General features: G+C 51.4%; 1 protein-coding gene across 1 annotated transcript in view; it reads left to right on the forward strand.

Moving 5' to 3' along the window:
* The first annotated feature begins 6,278 nt into the window (after positions 1 to 6,278).
* The window catches only part of CASS4 (Cas scaffold protein family member 4), a 38,791-nt gene continuing 24,784 nt past the window's right edge, over positions 6,279 to 20,285 (forward strand). Inside the window, exon 1 of the mRNA XM_062202401.1 lies at positions 6,279 to 6,322. Within this exon, the coding sequence (XP_062058385.1) occupies positions 6,287 to 6,322 (36 nt within the window). The 5' untranslated portion in view covers positions 6,279 to 6,286. The remainder of the gene's footprint in view (positions 6,323 to 20,285) is intronic.

Below are 20,285 nucleotides of genomic sequence, written 5' to 3' on the forward strand. Positions count from 1 at the left end.
AATGATAATTCAAAGCTACTTTCTTGCAGGGCCCTGGGGAGAGCTTGACTGAACATTGCCATAGTTAAACATGAGGTCTCAAGACAGCCACAAAGACTTGGGTACTTTCCACACTGTTTCTTTAGTGCTTTGCTTCAGAAGTCAGGTTTTTGTAGCTGAGTCACCTTTCACTCTGTACATTTGCTCTTCTCGTCTGGGAGCTTAAAAACCTTGCGTGTCATTCACTTTCTTTGGTTCCTTCAAAAACTACCTTATGCCTTCGGCTTTGGGTTTCTTTAGGAAGGGCGGCGTAGCAGAGCCCAGTGTCCACTCGGCTGCTGACCTGGTGAGTGGCGAAGTGAGGCGTTTCCCATTGGGGCAGCTCCTGTCTCTTGAGTAAAGGGTTTGGTGAAAATAGCCCACAACACACACCTCAAGCAGCGAAGCTCCCCTTTTTGATTCATGTTTGATGTCCACAGATGTTGGGGAGGAAGAAGCGCCCACTTAGGAGACTTCTGATACTTGGCGCCCTTTTCATATACACCTGGGTGGAACTTATTTTTAATCTTGTATAACGACTGATTTATTTGAATGAGTAGGAGGGAGAGGCAGAGAGCCACTGGTTCACTCCCCAGATGGCCACAATAGCCAAGCTGAAGGCAGGAGCGGCTTCCAAGTCCCCCACATGGCTGCTGGGGCCCAAGCACTTGGGCTGTGCTCCACTGCTTTCCCAGGCCGTTAGGGAGCTGGATTGCAAGAGGAGCAACCAGGACATGAGTCGGCACCCACATGGGATGCTGGCATCGCAGGCAGCGGCCTTCGCTGCTTTGCCATAATGCCAGCCCCTGTTTTTAAATAGCTGGGGTAACAGGGAATTACTAAGAGTTGAAAATAACAGGAAGCCGTAGGCAGAGGATCTGCCTGTGGGACCAGTTTGTGCTGGAGCTGGCAGTTGTCCCTGTAGCACTTTTCACTTCCAGAAACCTGGCTGTAAGCAGAGTTAAAGCTCTGAATCTCCATGCATGGGAACTTAAGCCAGTGCCCAGAAAGCACCCAAAAGGTGCCTCCCTCAAAAATGGTGAGCTTCAGCCGGCGCCGTGGCTCAACTGGCTAATCCTCCGCCTTGTGGCGCCAGCACACCGGGTTCTAGTCCCAGTCGGGCGCCGGATTCTATCCCGGTTGCCCCTCTTCCAGTCCAGCTCTCTGCTATGGCCTGGGAAGGCAGTGGAGGATGGCCCAAGTCCTTGGGCCCTGCACTGGCATGGGAGACCAGGAGAAGCACCTGGCTCCTGACTTCAGATCAGTGCGGTGCGTCGGCCGCAGCGGCCATTGAAGGGTGAACCAGCAGCAAAAAAGGAAGACCTTTCTCTCTGTCTCTCTCTCTCTCTCTCTCTCTCTCTCTCACTATCCACTCTGCCTGTCAAAAAAAAAAAAAATATATATATATATATATATATATATATGATATTATCTCCATGAGATTGGAATCTGCCAGGTAATCTCAGATGATTTAAAGCAATGCAGAGTGCAGTGTTCTGCCAACCCATTAGTGTTCTTGAACATTCTAAGTGTAATTCAAGTATTGAGTGCTTGGTGTTTGGTTTTAGTTTTTTTGTTTTGTTTTGTTTTTTGTTTTTCATTTTATTTGAAAGAGAGAGTCAGAGATACAGAGATCTTCCATCTGCTTGTTCACTACCCACAGCAGCTAGGGCTGGCCAGGAGCCAGGAATTCCAACCAAATCTCCCACATGGGTGACAAGAACCCAAGTACTTGGGCCATCATCACTACTTCCGAGTGCCTTAGCAGGAAGCTGGATGGGGAGCAGAGCCAGGACCTGAACCTGGCCCTCCAGTGTGGGGTGCGAGCATCCTACACAGCGTCTCAGCCGCCCCAACACCAGCCCAAGTGCCTGGGGTTCGAACACCATCTGTCAACAATTTTGGTGACTTAAAATTCACATGTATAAAAGCATGCAAAAACATACCTGTGCAATTTGCCTTCCTGCACATTTCTTAGGAGCTCATAAAAGAGAAGTGGTCAGGCTCAGAAAATGTAGTGCAAAGTACTGTTCTTGGGAGCACCTGGGTCAAGAGAGCTAGGGCTGCCCACGAGAGCCTCCCTCGGTTCTCTTAAACTAGCTGTTCAACCTTCAGACAGCCGGATATTACGAAAGCTCCCAGCTTCCCTCATTGTCAACACTGTGCCCATAAGAGCTTCATTTGCCTTCAGACACAAACAGTTGCCACAAAGTGTCTGAAGCCGTTTCTTTCACTTCTGAAGACTTCGGGGACCACACACCAGACTGAGAAGTGGAGCCCTGTGTTCTCAGTGTGCAGTTAGATGTGTGTAGGAGTTCACCTGTCTAACTTCAGGGCCAAATCCTCTTGTGTTTGGGTTTTCTGATCTGGGCTGATTTCCCTAGAAAAACAATGATGTGCAAATTGCATCATTCTGGTCTGTATTGTGAACTTGACTTGGCACGGAGTCTTTCTTTTCCAATGACCGGGTGAAATTCTAGCTCTGGTCACTTCACCTTGGGGCCTTGAGTAAGTGTGTCCATTCTCCCTCTACTTTTTATCACAGACAATCTCAACTGCATCCAAAAGTCAGTAATACATTAGAAACAGAAGCTGCCGAAGGCCAAGGGAGAGGGGATGAGGAGTGATTGCTACAGGGTTTCTTTGGCGGGGTGATGGCTGCATAACCCTGTGTGTTCTATAACCACTGAATTGTGCACTCACACGGCACCTGCTTGTCTCCATAAAGCTGCTTTAAATTCTTGAAAAGTGTCTGCAGGTCAGCTCCTGACCAATCCTGTTTTACCTGTACCTCCTCCATCCCCTTTCTTTAGTTATTTCAAAGCAAAGCACAGATATATTTTATCTACAAATATTTCAGTATATAGCTGTGAAAGATAAGGACTTTTAAAATCACAGTCATCACACCATGATAGCTGTAAGCACCAACATTAATCACTTAATACAGTCACATGTATGCTCAGTGTTCAAATTTCCATATACATCATTTTTTAAAAAGACTTTTTTTTTTTTTGAGAGGTAGAGTTATAGATGGAGGGAGAGAGAGAGAGAGGTCTTCCATCCACAGGTTCACTCCCCAGATGGCTGCAATGGCCAGAGCTGAACTGATCCGAAGCCAGGAGCCGGGAGGTTCTTTCAGGTCTCCCACATGGATATAGGGGCCCAAGGACTTGGGCCATCTTCTACTGCTTTCCCATGCCATAGCAGAGAGCTGGATTGGAAATGGAGCAACCAGGACTCGAACCGGTGCCCATAAGGGATGCCGGCACTGCAGGTGGCGGGTTAACTCACTACGCCACGGGCCCCAGTGCTAAATCTTAGTGCTCAAGGTCTCAGATTTCTGCCCTGTCTCCTGTCCTTGGGGGTGGTGGGGGGGGGGGGCGTCATTCTCTGGCAGACAGAGCCACCACCCACCCAGCAAAACTGGCCTGTCCCTGGCTCACTGTCTCCACCTCTACATCACAGAAGGTAGGAGAACCTTGCACCCAGTGTCCTATAGACAGCTGACCCTGGTTGGGATTCCTGGCTTCTGCAGGATGTGGGAACCATCACTTTGGGGAAGACATGGGCAGGGAGGCCAGCCTAGAACGTATGCTCCACCTGGATTAAACACCTCCACGGCTGCCAAGGGGATTTTTCCCACAGGGGAGGGAAAGGGTGCTGAGGGAGCAAAACGAGACTCCTGTGACCACTGGTATTGTTACGCAGTCAGCAGCAGCCAATGGCACCGGGTACATCCTGTTGGGTAAGTGGCTGAGTGCCGGTGAAGTTCATTCGAAGACCACAGAGTCCTGGGGAAATACTGACCCATACAGAGACAGTCCCTACTCAGCTTCACGTTAAGAGCTGTTTGTTTTATGTTTTGTTTTTGTTTTCCCAATAGTTTCCAGGTCCTTTAAAACAAGAAACAGTTAATGTGTGAAATGTGTGTTCCATGGAGCTTTGATCTGGTATTTAAAAAACATAAGTAAGGGGGCTGGCGCCTGCAGTGCTGGCATCCCATGTGGGCACCAGTTCAAGTCCCAGCTGCTCCACTTCCAATCCGGCTCTCTGCTGTGGCCTGAGAAAGCAGTAGAAGATGGCCCAAGTCCTTGGGCCCCTGCACCTGTGTGGGAGACCCAGAAGTAGCTTCTGGCTCCTGGCTTTGGATCAGCGCAGCCCACTGGGGAGTAAGCCAGCAGATGGAAAACCTCTCTCTGCCTCTCCTCTCTGTCTCTGTGTAACTCTGACTTTCAAATAAATAAATCTTTAAAAATAAAAAACAAAAAGCGTAAGTAAGACAGCCACTGTGGGGCCCTGCTATCTTCCTTTGGGTTCCCAATAAGGAATGAGTTTTTGTTTTTGCATTTTCACAGTTTAAAATTCTCCAATTTCTAAGTATGTAGCTGGATTTCTAAGTTTTGTTGTGGCTCCCAAGTCTTGGAGATGTTATTCTTGTTTGAAAAACTAATGAAGTATAGGAAAGGAATATTTGGGTTGAACTCTGCCCTATTTTTAAAAATTTTTCCTATAGGTTTATCAAACTGGAATCATAGAATCTGGGTTTCTTTTAGGTGCCACCCTTGCCAAATGAACCACAGTTTTGGCTTTCAAAGTGTGGTTGCAACTACCCCATGCCCGCTCACATAGAAGAAGTGGCAAGAGCTGGCAGGGAGCAGGAGTGCAGAAAAACATGTCCAGACTCAAATTTAATATGGAAATGGTGGGCTGGTGGTCTCAAAATGCTGTTGGCTGCGTGTACTCTAGATAGCAGCCCCCTCCACCTTATTTTTAAGTTCTGAAAGGCAGAGTGCCACAGAGAGAGACAGAGAATCTTCTGTTGGCTGACTCGGCCCCCAGACGGCTGCAACAGCTAGAGCTGGGTTAGGACAGAGCAGGGAGTCAGTGTGTGTTCACCCATGGAGTGGCTGCTCTCTCCCTGCGGTCAGCTGCCATCTGCAGCAAGTCAGCCCACTGTTCTGATCGGCAGATGCACCCTGAGGCTCACCCTTGTGTTGCCTACACATTGTACACCCAGAAGATGAGACAGTAAATGCCATTAATGGCAAGCGGAGAATGTTTGTCATGGTGGTTAAGACACCCACATCCCGCAGCCAAGTGTGTGGGTTTGAGTTTCAACTCCTCCGCTTCCAATCCAGCTTCCTGCTTGTGCACACTTTGGGAGGCAGCAGGTGATGGTTCACATACTTGGGTCCCTGCCACCCATGGGAGACCCAAATTGAATTGTGGACTCCTGGCTTGACCTGGCCCAGCCCTCACTGTTGCCAGTGTTTGGCAAGTGAACTAGCAAATGGAAGATCTCTGTCTTTCTGTTTCTCTGACTTCCAAGTAAAAATTAGTGAACTTTTTTAAAAAGAGCAGAATGATGAGAGATGGCATTGGTTGTGGATGGGGCTTGAGTCAGAATAAATACCAATGTGTTTAAATGAAATAAAAATGCAGACTTTTTTTTTCTTTTTTAAGGAAGAAGAATGTGCTACACCATAGGTCCTCTCTAGACGCTGGGTCTGGGAGCAAAGACCCAGCAAGCCATGATGACTGGTCAGTTTGGCCATTTCAGGGGCAGACAATGGGTTTGCTAGACTTGAGAGCCACAAGCCACAAGCGGGCGCCGGAGTAGCCCTCCGTGCAGTCAGCACTCAGAAAACGCTAATCATTAAGTGCTGGAGGCGGGCAAGGTGCCCAGTGCAGGGAGGTGTGCAACTGAGAAAACTGGAACGTGGGGTCTATGCCCTTTGAGGCATCCTCTCGCCCCTTTTATGCTGGCAAGACGTAGGGAGGAAGAAGTTCTGAGCACCCTCCCAGTGTGGCCCAGTGGCATCTCATCCAGGAATCAGGAGTGGCTCCGTGGGGGCAGCTCAACAGAGTGCAAGGGACGTGAATGCTCTGTGTATCACTAAGCTTCTCAAAGCAGGAACCTCTCCCTCCAAAGCAGAAGAGTGGAGTTTTTTTTCTTCTTTTGTGGTTTCAAAGAGCAAATGAGTGACAACCTCTACTTCAAGACAAAGCGAGACGTCAGGCACTCGGGAGGGAGGGTGCCTGTGTTTCTGCCCACCCCCTTCCTCACCCCTTTCATTCTGCTCTTATCATGCTTTCCAGAAAGTCGGCCTGCAGGGAGACTCTGACGATTTCCCGTGCGCTGTCGGAAAGCTCCATGGAATTCACTTTCTGAGAAGCAGCCAGAGGCGTGCAGTGACATTGCACGACCGGCGTGTGAAGCTGGAGATAGCAGCCGGGGAGCTCGGAGGAGCTGTGTCACTTCGCCGACATGCGAGGAACCAGCATCATGGATGGAGCACCCAAGGTGAGCGCGCCATGGGGGCTGCTGGCCGGGGGAGGGCTGAGCAAGGCACGATGGCTAAGGGTGACACCGGCTTAGTGTTGAGCTTTAGTGAAGGCACAGGGTGAGCACTGGACACATGGAAGTTTGAGGTGGGAAAGTCTAATGGTCACTTAAGAGGAGGCAGTGGCCAGCGCCGCGGCTCACTAGGCTAATCCTCCGCCTGCAGCGCTGGCACCCGGGGTTCTAGTCCCGGTCGGGGCGCCGGATTCTGTCCCGGTTGCTCCTTTTCCAGCCCAGCTCTCTGCTGTGGCCTGGGAAAGCAGTGGAAGATGGCCCAGATCCTTGGGCCCTGCACTTGCATGGGAGACCAGGAGGAAGCACCTGGCTCCTGGCTTCAGATTGGCGCAGCACGCCGGCCGTAGCAGCCATTTGGGGGGTCAACCAACGGAAGGAAGACCTTTCTCTCTGTCTCTCTCTCTCTCACTATCTAACTCTGCCTGTCCAAAAAAAAAAAAAAAAAAAAAAAAAAGAGGAGGCAGTGCCTGTGCCGTAAGTTCATTGCCCTTTGCTTCTGAGATGACTGGAAGTGACTCCTGTAGAAATCAGCTCGGGAGGTGACCACACAGCCCGCAGCGTAGTGTCCATTCTGCACCCTGACAAACTGCTTAAGCGAGCAGTGAGTCTGTGCCTCCGCCCACCCTGACCGCCTCTCTCTCCGGACCCTGGAGACGCTCCGTGCCGCTCACAAGGGCCGGACTGGTTCCTGTCCTAACTTCCCCAGAGCAGAGCACAGACCTCCGGCCCAGCTGGTGGGCACCCCCTGCTGCCGCCCCATTATCGCCTGTGTTCTGCTTGTCCTTCCAAGTCTGCATCACCAATCCAAGACGGTTCTCTATTTAGGCAGCGAAAATGACTGTGGAACTCGAGGGGGAAAGAACACTTACTTGCACAGAGAGAAAGAGAAACTCAAGATTGAGGAGATTATTGTCTTGCTACATCCTTTTAAAATTTTAAGTAGTTTGGGGGAAGAAAGACATGAAACAGTTATGCAAGGGGGAGACTGTGTATAGGAATTATGCGTTAATTATTATTAAATAGTAGTGGAGTCTACAGCTGTGTGCCTCTTAGTAAATATCTTAGCAGTTCTGGGATTTTCTTCCCATATATTTATTTGGAAAATTTTTCAAATTGTTGGAAAAATGGGTGGGGGTGGGGTGGGGAGATAATTCAGTGACCCCCTGCATATCCTGTGCCTCAAGTGCCCCAATTCCTGGTGTTTGTCATCTTGGGGTACATGTGTCTGTATCTAACACACACTCCGCTGTCGTGTGCAGCCACCTGGACATCAATGGCAGACATAATGACACCTCCAGGTGCTTCCTTGTGTGTCCCCTAAGAGCACTGCTGTCCCCCCCGGACCCCACTGTATGATCTTACCCCCAACATGTCACGCTGCTTTGATGGCACCCTTCTGTTGTCCATTCTACAGTCACAATTTCCAATTTTTTGGCTGTTTTTCTGTGTGTGTGTGTGTGTGTTTCGGTCCAGGATCAGTTCTAGGATCACACTCTGCTGTTTGCCAGGTCTCACTTGTCCTCAATCTAGAATAATCCACTGCCTTTTTTTCTTCTGTAACACTGGCATTTTTTGCTGACTAGCTTAGATTTCTTACGATTTAGGCTTCTTTTTACTTGTTCCACTTACGCTGCCTAAATTATCTCTATAGCACTCTACACTTTGTAAATAACATGAATCTATGCGCGTAACATATTGCTGATACTCCCAACACCCTGTGAGGTCCGGCTCCTGGTGTTATACAGGTGACAGTAGCTAACACAGACTGCTTGTGCGCCAGGCCTGTGCTGAGCGCTCAACTTGCCTTCGCACATTGCATCTCACAACACCTCTTTATGAAGCTTTATTACTCTTACTCCCTCCCTCTGAAGAGAAGAAACTTGGCCTATAGACCGACTCAAGGCCACACAGCTCAGAAGTGGCAATGCCAGGATCAATCCCAGGTGGCCTGAACCAGAGCCCAGCGCTTGGCCAACTCCGTGCCTTCTGACCTTCAAACCAAGGAATCTACAAACTGCCATAAAGAGCCAGAGGGTATCTTATGCTTTGCAGGCCACATACAACATCTGTTGCTTTGCCTTCTTTGTTTTAAAAACTCCTTAAAACTATAAAATCCATCTCGGCTCATGAGTCAGCCATCCAGATTTGGTCCATGGACCCTAGTTTGAGACCCAGGTCGTCTCAGCTCACACAGGTGACCCTCACCTGAGCAAGAACCTGGGTGTCCGGAGGCGCCCTCAGGGAGCAGTTTCTTGGGTGCCCCTGTGGATGCACACGCATCAGAAATGTCATGTTTTAAGGTTTTGTACAAATATGAGCAGCAAGCAAACAACTGTTGAGCTTCTTGCCTTTTACAACTGACAATACAAATACAACTGCTCCGCCTACTAATTTTCACGCCTACATTGTTGCTTTCCGGTGGTAACACAACGATTCAAGGGGTGGTCCTGTGTATGCAGTCCCCAACCTCGGCCTCTGTGCAGCTGCCTTTAAAGCAGCCCTCACTTTGACTCAGGGCTACCGCAGGTCGCCTGCCAGACCCTGAAGTTTGCCTCGTTGCATTGGAGCTGTCAATGCTTTTCCTGGAGGCCCCGGGGCCCTCAGTTCCTGGTCAGCGGAGCTTTCGACTCTGTGTGTAGCAGGCAGCATATAACAACCGGACTGTTTTACTCCGATTTTCCCTGAACGTGTCACAAAACAAGGAAAAAGAGGTTTCAGTGTGATATTAGCTGCAGGAAACACTGGCCTCCAACAGCGCCATTCCAAAGCCAGGGGTCCTCCTGCAGGGAAAAGGTGGGAAAGGCAGTGTCCATCCATCAGCTGGCTGACCCCACGTTCCAGTCCAGGAAACGCTGGGAAATTCGTCTAAGAGACAAGGAGCATAAGTGAGTTTGTTGTGTGAATATGTAAGTCCTCGCTGGTGCAGCCCTCCTGTTCATGGCAGACTGAGTGAGTGTTGAACCCACATCACTAGAGACGGTGCTGAAATGCGCATCTTTGTGCATAGCCGGTTCCGCTCATCGTTTTATTTCCTCACTGGGTGAATGTTCAGAACTGGAAGGAGCGTGGCTGCAGTCAGTAGGCAGTAGCTTATTTTTTTTTCTCTATCATTTTCTGAGAATTTCTGGAACTTCATTCTGTTTGAAGCCTGCTTTCCACAGCCTTCGCTCTACAAGCCACACTTTCTCTCCTTTATAAAGAAAACACATGCATTGATTTTCTGACGCAAGTCTGTTTTTTTAAAGAAATATGTATCTTCATTTTACTTGAAAGACAGATAAATCTTCCATTCATAGGTTCACTCCCCAGCACCTGCAGCAGTCAGTGCTGGGCCAGGACAAAGCCAGGAGCCCAAAACTCCATCCAGATCTCCCACACGGGTGGCAGGGACCTTAGTACGTAAACCATCACCTGCTGCTTCTGGTGTGCACCGAGCAGGGAGCTAGATCAGAAGTGGAGCAGCCAGGATTCAAACCAGGCATTCTGATATGGGAGGTGGGCTCCCCAGGCGCTGTCTTAACTGCTGGGCCAAATGTCCACCCCACGAGGGGAGTTTTCAAACAAGGGTCTTTATCATGTTTCTGCAGAGTGAAGGAAGCAAGGTTTGTGTTTTTAGAATAGCAGAATGTTCTTAACATTTTATATTCAGCCTCAAGTAAAGAGCAAAGACATCCTTTGGCTCTCTTCCATCTGAACCCTGAAGGGAATGGTTCTAGCTCACCCAGGGAAGGTCAAGGTAGAGACTTAGAATGTGGGAGAAACATCCTCTATGTTCTCAGTGTCCTGCAACAAGCGTGGCGTCCACGTGTCTGCGGCTGCTAGAACTTGGCTCATCTCACTCCTTCTGGGCAAGAAGGCTTGGAGAGGCTGCATTTGTGAGTGGGAGGGGTTTCTGGCCCTCTTTGAACCTTTAGAAGCTCAAAGAGGGGCAGCAGACATCCCACATGAGGGTCTGTGGGGCCCTGCTGGTCCCCCCACCTCAGCTACCCCTTCTTCCCTGCTGTGCTCAGCCTCTCTCAGCTGGAGCCCCTGGGCCCTCCCACCCCGAAGCCTCTGGACAACCCCATCTAAATTACTCCCCCACCTGCACCCCCACCATTGTCACCATCGTCCCAGCCTCACTCCTCAGAACGGGAAATGCTCCTGTCTCTGCTTGTTCTAGGTTCGCCATCTGTTTCCTCTCTGGAAGGGAAGCTCCTGCCAGGCAGGGCAGGGGGCTGCCTCTCTGAGACCACACTCGGAGGTGCTCAATAACTGTAGGGACGGAGAATGTGAGAGAAAAAGCATCCACATTCTCAACATCCTGTGTGCGGGAGGAGGGGGACGGGGGAGTGCAGTGGGGCCCTTGCCACCCTGTCCTGTGAGAGGAAGGGGGCCCTTCCTGGTTGTCGGTCTGAGAACAGAGGTGGCCCTGAGACTCAGCCCTCAACCCCTGCTTGGCCCCAGCCTGACCTGCCACTCAGCCCCAGGCTCTTCCCATTGGCCTCTCCTCCTCCATCATCAGACGTTGCTTTAAGTTTGAGTCCTTAGGATTGAAGTCAAGGTCACAAGCATCCATGGCCTCTCTGACCTTGTCCAGCAACTTCCTCCCTTCTCGGTCTCCCAAGGCTAAGCAGCCCAGACGCAGTTGCACCCAGCATGTCTTCCTGGGGTTCTAGGGACTCAAGGGCTCAAGAGCTCAAGCTGACATTGGGGTCAGAATGGCAGAAAATGAGCAGACACAGAGATTTCAGCCAGTGGCAACTGCCTTAAAGAAAATAAATTGGGAGGCCGGCGCCGTGGCTCAATAGGCTAATCCTCTGCCTGCGGCGCCAGCACACTGGGTTCTAGTCCTGGTCAGGGCACCGGATTCTGTCTCGGTTGCTCCTCTTCCAGGCCAGCTCTCTGCTATGGCCCGGGAAGGCAGTTGAGGATGGCCCAAGTGCTTGGGCCCTGCACCCCATGGGAGACCAGGAGAAGCACCTGGCTCCTGCCATCGGATCAGTGCGGTGCACCAGCTACAGCGCGCCAGCCGTGGCAGCCATTGGAGGGTGAACCAACGGCAAAAGGAAGACCTTTCTCTCTGTCTCTCTCACTGTCCATTCTGCCTGTCAAAAAGAAAAAAAAAAAGAAAAGAAATCGGGGTAGTCTGATGCAGGTGTCAGATGTAAAGGGCCCCTCTGTAGACCTAATGATAGGAAGGGGGTTCTGGGCAGGAGGCACAGCAGATGCAAAGGCCCTGTGGTGAGAATGAGTTCAGCACAGCAGAGATTCTGTGAAAAGGCCAGTGTGGTTGGAACAGAGGAATGAAAGGGGAGAGGGCAGAGAGAAGGTCTTGCAGGCCGGGTGAGAGCCTGGAAGTACATTCTGCCTTGGCAAAGGAAGCCTCTGGTCCATGTAAAGCAGGAAAGGACTTGGTCTGATGGTGCTTTCGCAAGATCCCTCGAGGTGCAGCAGGTGACCTGCAGGCAGTAAAGGGCAGAAGCCAGGAGAGGACTAGGAGTTGAGAGTCGGTGGCTTCCTCTTCCGCCGTGGATGCTGCCAGCTCCTTTCCACAGACCTGCAGAAGGCTCACTTCTCTGTCTTTTGGAAAAGAACAACTTCCGGTGTTTGCTGCTGTCAGGAGCGTGATCAGAAAGGCGTAAACAAAGACGTGAACTCCACATGCCCTGTGTGATGGGGAGACGATGTACAGTCCATTCGTTCCAGACATGCAGTGCCAGGCGCCATTCTAATTGCCACACAGGACAAGGATGTCTGGTCCCTTTTCCCAGTACCTAGTACACTGTGTGACAGTTAATTCAAAAATCTATTACACAACCACTGTTTTTCCCCCTGCCTAATTACTTTTATCCACTGAACATTTTATTCCCTGTAGAACACATTTAAATGAAAAAAGAGAAAGGGAGCCAGCATTGTGCCATGGTGGATTAAGCCCCTGCCTGCAAAGCCAGCGTCCCACATGGGCACAGGTTCAAGTCCGGGCCACTCGACTTCTGATCCAGCTCCCTGCTTACACACCTGGCAAAGTGGGAGAAGATAGTCCGAGTGTTGGGCTCCGGCACCCATGTGGGAAACCCGGATGAGGCTCCTGGCTTTGCCCTGGCCCAGCCCCATCCATTTTGGCCAGCTATAGAGGGAGTGAACCAACAGAAGGAAGCTCACTCTCTCTCGCTCTCTCTTTCTCTCTCCCTCCCCCGTCTTCCCCTCCCTTTCTGGATAACTCTTTCAAATAAATCTTTAAAAAAGAGGAGGAGTACCAGCTCCCCCCCTCCCCCCCAAAAAAAAAAGAAAGAGAGAAAAGCTTGAAACATCTGTGTTAGGAGAAGACTCGAGACGAGAGGGCTACATGACAGTGGAATAGGGAAGCGGCCGAGAGACAACGGGGCATCCTGGAGCTGTGATGACTAAGGGAGGAAATGACAAATCAGAGGGGAAATCACTCAAAAAGGAGGAAGGTGGGAGGCCGCTTACAGAGATGCCAGTGAGGGTGCGATTAGGAGACTCCAACGTGAGTCGCAGAAAAGGGAACTATGTTTTGTAGGAACCATTTCCAAATGTTATTCATAAGGCATGGGTCCCAGGGAGAGGAGCCACGTACCTTTGCCTGTGAGAAGCTAAGGAATACTGTGGGTCTGTCTGTGCCTGGGCCAGTGTCCCTGCCGCTGGCCCGGCGCTACCCCAGGCTTAGAGCCCTCCGGCTGCAGCGTGCGAGGCCCTGGCGAGTGACCCACAGGCATTTCCTCCCCAGAGGAACGAACGGTAAACGCCAGTTTGCCATTCGTGGATGTGAGCGTGGCTCTTGTCCTGCCAAGTCCTGTCCTGCCCGAGAATCAAGCAAGAGCAGCTTTGGCTTTTGGCCACGGCCCAGGCAGTCTGTCTTTGGGGGAGAGGAAAGTGAGGTTTGAAAGCAGTCCTCTCTCCCGGAGATATGGCTCCCAGTGGGTGAGCAAAAGTAAAAAGCGCTTTGTGGGATGTCGGCTTTGGGCTCAGGATTTACGCTCACCCCGAGGTTGAAAGGGGAAGAAGGTAGGGGAGTCAGTTACTAGGGTGAGCATTTCTACGCACTCCCTTTTGCACCAAATAAACAGGCCAGTAGCATTAGGCACTCTCTCCCACCTGGCTTTGGGTCCTAATTAAACAGGACGAGTTGACTTGGAGCCCGTTACCAAATCCTAAGGCTCGCGAACAGGAATCATTTCACAGCAACAGAATGGAAGAAGGAAAGCAGAGACTCCAGGATGGCTCCTTGCCACCCGAAACGCCTCTCAAGACGACCCCGGAGAGTGGGGAACTCCGGGAACCAGCACGAACCTTAACTAATTTCTCGAGCGCTGAGGCAGGGCTGCTGTCGGGCCCAGTGGGTTATGCTGCTGCTTCCAACGCCAGCATCCCACACCCAGGCCCCAGCCTCTCCGCCTCCGGTCCAGCTTAAGGCTGTGCAAGATGACCCAGCTACTTGAGTCCCTGACATCCCTGCGGGGGACCAGGATGGAATTCCTGGCTCCTGGCTTTGGCCTGGCCCAGCCCTGCCTGTTGTGGGCATGTGGGGTGTGAAACAGCAGATGGGAGGTGTCTCCCTCCCCCCACCCCTCTGCTGCTCTGCTTTCAAATAATAAATCTTTAAAAAAAATAAATAGAAGAGCCAGAACCAGCTTCGAATTCTCCCTGACCATCAGATGGAAACAGGACAAGGCAGGGAGCTATGTATCTTAATTTGCATTAGAAAAAAACTAGTGCCAGCTGATCAAATCTGTGATTTCTTTTTAAAAGATTTATTTATTTTACTTTAAAGTCAGAGTTACACAGAGAAAGGGGGGAGAGAGAGAGAGAGAGAGAGAGAGTGGTCTTCCATCTGCTGGTTCACTCCCCAATTGACAAAATGGCTGGAGCTGCGCAGATTCGAAGCCAGGAGCCAGGAGCTGCTTCCGGGTCTCCCTCGTGAGTGCAGGGGCCCAAGAACTTGGGCCATCTTCTACTGCTTTTCCAGGCCATAGCAGAGAGCTGGATCAGGAGTGGAGTAGCCAGGACTTGAACCAGTGCCCATATGGGATACTGGCACTACAGGCGGTGGCTTTACCCACTACACCACAGCGCCGGCCCATCAAATCTGTGATTTCACAGGGAATCTTGCTAGCAAGAGTTGAGTTTTGAAAACTGGCTCAACCTAGCATTTTACTTTAAAAAACCTACAGGCAGCCGGCGCCGCAGCTCACTAGGCTAATCCTCCACCTGTGGTGCCGGCACCCCGGGTTCTAGTCCCGGTTGCTCCTCTTCCAGTCCAGCTCTCTGCTGTGGCCCGGGAAAGCAGTAGAAGATGGTCCAAGTCCTTGGGCCCCTGCTTTGGATCGGTGCAATGCGCCAGTCGTAGCAGCCACCTGGGGGGTGAACCAACAGAAAAAGGAAGACCTTTCTCTCTGTCTCTCTTTCTCTCACTGTCTAACTCTGCCTGTCAAAAAATTAAAAACAAACAAACAAACATAAGGCAACCCCTGGTTGTGGCAGGAAGAACGCAGCTGCCAGCCACAGCACACGGGAGACACGCAGTCTGAGACCAAGCGCTGTCCTAACTGGAGTGGGCACAATTTGATAACCGATCAAGTAACTCCTTCTCCCTGCACGCCCTTCCAGGAAAGCAAAAAGCAGAGAAAAGCAATTAGAAAGGAAAAGCACTTCCGTGTGGGTTTTCTTGCAATCCCCGTGATGGTTTGCATGAACTAAGAGGAAAGCGTGATAAAAGAAGTCGGCTTGCAGCTGAGTGGGAACCTGGAGATGGCCCCTGGAAGCTACTACACCTGCACATGAGGAACCTGGAGCCGGGGCGTTTAGCCCACCCTCCTCCCTCGGTGACTTTCTCATTACCAGGGTGCACTCCTCAACCCCCACCTCTACCCAGCACTCCATTTCCCCAACCAAATACCTCAGGGCTCAGCTAGTGCGGGGCGGGTAGGGGTGCTCGGCTAGTGGGGAGTGGACGCGGAGGCCGTGGTGGAAGGTGAAGGCTGGACTAAGTACGGTAGGATCTCTACACAATCCAGTTTACTGTGGCCTGGACCCATCCCGGGCCACACCGTAGAGCATGAATTACCCAGAGGAAGACCTGGGTGGTTGCATCCCTTCTGTCCTGAGCTTAGACCAAGGGAGCTCCATGGCTCCCCCTCCCCCGACCCCACACAGACATTCAGGAGGTCCAGAGGCCCAGTGAGTGAGACACTAACACTGCATTAAGCCAGGGCCCTGTGAACACAGGAAGCACACCCAAGCAGGATGATCTGGGCACGATCCAAACCTACTTGAAAGCCACAATCTTCAGATATCAGGGAATTAAAGGTTTCACTTCCACTGGTGGCTTTGGAATTTTCTTTCCAGGCCACAACCTCTTTCTCAAAGTCCCTTTGGTGGCAGTGCCTCCTGTGGTTACGGAAGTCCCTGCAGCCTGTGGCTTTTTCGGCTGAACCCTCGGGAAGGACACCAAGTGGGTGGGTCAGAGTTCAGCATCCCAGGGAAGCCAGCGCCAGCCTGGCCTTGTGCACAGAGTACGCCGTCCTCCAGGGCCTGGCCTTGTGCACAGAGTACGCCGTCCTCCAGGGCCAGGAGCAGTGGAGCTGCGGAAACGAGGCATCATCCTTTTGAGCCGTTTCTGTCCCCTCTCCGTGTTCATTCCAAGTGCGCCAGGTGTCTTCACTTCTTTGTCCCCAGTGCCGACAATAAACCAGCCAGGAGGGCTGTGTGCGCGCAGGTGGATGGGGGAGGGAGCCTCTGGGGACTGGTGGTTTCAGCCCGGGTCAGCTGACACGGACGGACAGCTGCAGGCAGAGCGCAGGGCAGGCACACGCGGGTTAGAGGCCAGGCTGCACGGAGCCGGCTGCTCTCCCTCCTGCTGCGCGGGATTCCTGCTGCTTCGCTGGGATGGGGAATGAGCGCCTTTCCAAGTTACTTCCTTGCAGGATCAAGACGAGGGTGAACGTGAGTATCTGTCTCCCGATCCGTTTCCTGAACTCATGCCTTGGGCTGATTCTCCTCTATACGTTAAGGGTCGTGAGGTTTTCCAGTGAGGGTCGCACCTTTGAGAAGGACAGAAAGCTGTGTCTGGTGCCACATTTTGAACCAAAAAAGGGAAAATTTATATTTGGGTTAAAAAGTTATATGCTACTCAGTTGCTTTATTTCACCTTAAGCATTAAAAGTAGTTGAGATGAGAGGTGGTTTTTTTCTTTATCCTGTTTTTCTTTTATTTGAAAGGCAGAAAGAGAGAGAGAGGGAGATGTTCCATCAGTTGATTCACTCCCCAAATGCCTGCAACAGCCAGGGGTAGGCCAGGCTGAAACCAGGAGCCCGGAACCCCATGCAGGTCCCCTGTGGGGCTGGAGGGACCCCAGGTACTTGAGGCACACTGCTGCCCCCCAGGGCGCACGTTAGCAGGAAGCCAGGGGCCAGGTCTCACGGCAGACACCCCGACAGCGCCTGCGGATGTCCCAGGCAGCGACTTAGCCATCGCACCAAGCACCCGCCCCTTTTAAATCTTCTTTATTTTTTTCTCTTGGAAAAGGGAGTTTCAGTGTCACGCTCTCAGTTAAATGGCTGCTAATCCGTTTCGGCTCATTCTGGAGTCTTCCAATCAAGAATTCTCAACTCGTTTTCTGCTGAAACAGGCACTCAGCTATTTTCCTAGCCTACCTGGCAGATCGGTATGCACCACGAAAAAGACAGCCGTTTTCTGTCGGCACGTCTAATTCAGCTGCCTCGCTAAGATTAAAAAAAATATCCAAGAGAAACAACTCTTTGAAGTTACAAGCAACAAATTTCTTAGGCATCACCTCATTAAAAGAAAATTCAAAATATTTTTGATAATGAGATGCTGAGTATTGAGCAAAGCTGTCTTGAGTTTTAAAACACCATCAATGAATTCCCTCACTACATTAGGCATGACAAATCAAACAAATGGATGGCATCACCGCAAGTCCTCGGGTCGAGCTCTGGCTACGAAATGCACCCTTTTGCTATTTTAAGTGACTCTCAGTTCCCCATGACTTACGGAATTTTACTTTAAAAGATCAATGGTGATATGCAAAGGCACCAAAACACGTGAGGGAAAATAAAAGCCCACAGCGTCTGTCTTGGACAGCTCTGGAACAGGGAGAGGGTTAAAAAAGAGGGAAGGAGGGACCCGCGGAGGGCAGGGGTCAGCTGGAGAGAGGCGGGGGGGGGGGGGGGGACAGGAGGGGGGAGCAGGGCAGAGGTGCCTGCTCCTGGTCTGTCAGCTGCAGAGGGGGCAGTGCAGCCGCAGGATGGGGGGGGGGGGGGGGCAGCGGCTGCTCTAAAGCTTCCCCGAGCTGGGCCATGCGCTGCTGCTCCCTCCCTGACCTCGGCAGTGGGGAACACGTCCCATGGTGGAAGGGCCTCCAGCCTGCCCCAGACCCCTGTGCACAGGACCTGCGTCACTGCAGCTGACCAAGCGATGGCACTGCCAGGCCGGGGTGGTGCAAGGGCGATGGGCCACCCCAGTCACGTGGACGTTCTCTCACGCCACCCTGACTTGCGTGGGCTGGGCCAAACCTTTACATTCCTTCCAGTCCTAATTTCTGGGATGCTTAACGCACCTGCGGCTGGATCGTGTTTGATTTAACAAATGGCCATTTGGTGCTGTCACTCACCCTCAGGGCGCTGGGCACAGGGCACGCTCACAAACCCAGAGCCGCTGCTTGGTCCAGCACCCTCTGTGCTGTGAGTGACGTGAACCAGGTTCCCGGTGTAGGCCGTTGTCTGGCAAACCGAGGATTAGAACGAGTGACAGTGGGAGGCAGCTGTGGACATTCACAAGGCAGGAGTCATTTTCTTCCAACAGAACAGAATCCTTTAAAAGTAGATCTTGATATTGGAAAAGCAAAACGTCTACATAGGATCTCAAAAATTCAAGATGTACGAATGGATGGACAGCAAATGTTTTCTTCTCACGCCAAATCTCTAGCTCCCCAGGCCTTGCGCCCCTGCCCAGGGGCAGGCCCAGGGTCTGACACATTCTCCCTGGCACAAATGGGGACAGGCCATGTGCACAGGTCTCACCTTGCTCTATTTGTAAAAAAAAAAAAATTGGTGCTGGACTTTGGAGATGGCTCCATTCCACTGTGCACAGGGCTTCTTCTAAAAGTTCATGGAAAATGTGTGTTATTAAAAAAAAAAAAAACTGCATGATTTAAAAGTTTTGCACTTGACATAAAGTTTTAATTCCACTTTTCCCATGAACCCTTGGAAGTGCTCTTGTGTACATGCTACCTCGTTCTGTCTCATGCTGAATCATATTCCATTACACAAGGCATCGCATTCCCAGCTCCCCACTCCTGTCTCCGGACACAGGTTGTCCTCACTCATCCCGTGTCGGCCAAGCTGAGCCCTCTCGTGGCGGAGTCTGTGCTGAGCACAGTTTGAAGGCTAAAAGGGCCGACTCCATAGTCAAAACCGCCCCTGCTCACTGAGCTACCTTAGGCTACTTACACAACCTCTCTGTGCCCTGGCTTTTTCAGATGTCTCACTGGGGCTGGGGCGCACCTGTAAGACTGAGAGGCTTTCCCTCTTTGGATCAGTACCCTCAGCACATGGGGACAGGCCATGCGCATCAATACATCCATACATGTGTAGGAAGTCTGGGTGGTTATGTGGGGTTAGCAACGTGGAGACCTTTTCCGCTGGTGTTTGCTGTGATTCCCTGACTCCCCTGCCTGGGATTTGCCTCCCGGAGTGCTGTCGCCTCCCAGAGAAGTGTCATATAGATACTTTTCTTCTTCCTCAGCCTGGTCCCGCTCCTTCCTCCTCTGTCTTCCCTTTTTGCAGAATGTGGGTGGGAGAAATGGAGGTGGCAAGGGGATTTTTCTTATGTGCTTGGAAACTTTTCTCTGTTTCCACATAAAGTGCTTTCCTATGAACATTTACAAGCCAGCAGCTCATGCCATTCTCTCGGCTCTGGTCTTTCCTGGCCCATCTCTGTATTTACATACTAGGAAATCCTCCCAAGTCACCCAAGGGGAGCCTTTTGTCTTTAGAGACATCGAAGCGCTCTCTCCCGGCACTGCTGCCTGCATTCTGGGCCGGCCTCAGCCACTGGCGTGTGGGCGGCAGGGGCAGGCGGTGTGGTGCAGGGGGCTGAGCAGTCTGCACCCCACAGGGCAGGAGTTTGGGCTCACTCCTCGCTTCTGGTCAAGCTCCCTGCTGGTGCTCCTAGGACGGCAGCAGGTGATGGCCCAAGGACTTCAGTCCCTGTCACCCACCTGGGGGACCCAGATGGACTTCTTGGCTGCTGACTTCACCCTGGCCTAGCTCTGGCTGTTACAGCCACTGGGGGAATGAATCAGCAGGTGGAAGTTCTGTCTGTCTCTCAGGTACTCTGACTTTCAAACAAATAAGTAAATCTTTTTCAAGAATATGAACAACAGAACATGTCACTGATCTCATAGCAAAGGCCCCTGTGAACTTCAAGGAGTCACATTTCCCATACATCCAAGAATTTGCAATATTTACAGTGTATGCTTTCAAAAATATCATGTGCCTTATGTGTAACTCTTCTGTCATGGCTCTCAGAAGGGAAGTGTGAACAGTTCTGCCACCCTCCCTTAGAACTCACTAAGAATTCTTGAAAGTAAGTCACGGGTTCTTTAAGAAGATGAAACGCCAACCGTGGACATGTCCCAGAGGGAGGGCTCACGCCCAGCTGCTTGACCTCAGGGTCCCATGGTTGCACAGAGCCAGAGCCTGGGCCTCTTGTCACCCGGGGCTCACCATTACCCTGTCTGGCACTGGTTGGGGGCACTTACTTATTTCCTACCTCCTGCTGAGGACAGGTGACCTCACTCTGTAACCTCCCAGGGAAACCAGTTCTGGGTGACTTGGAAGGAATCGACGGATTCCTCACGCTCTCTGCTCTCCTACCCCTCAACTGC

This window comes from Lepus europaeus, chromosome 10, assembly GCF_033115175.1.
Source record: "Lepus europaeus isolate LE1 chromosome 10, mLepTim1.pri, whole genome shotgun sequence".
In the NCBI taxonomy this organism is placed as follows: Eukaryota; Metazoa; Chordata; class Mammalia; order Lagomorpha; family Leporidae; genus Lepus; species Lepus europaeus.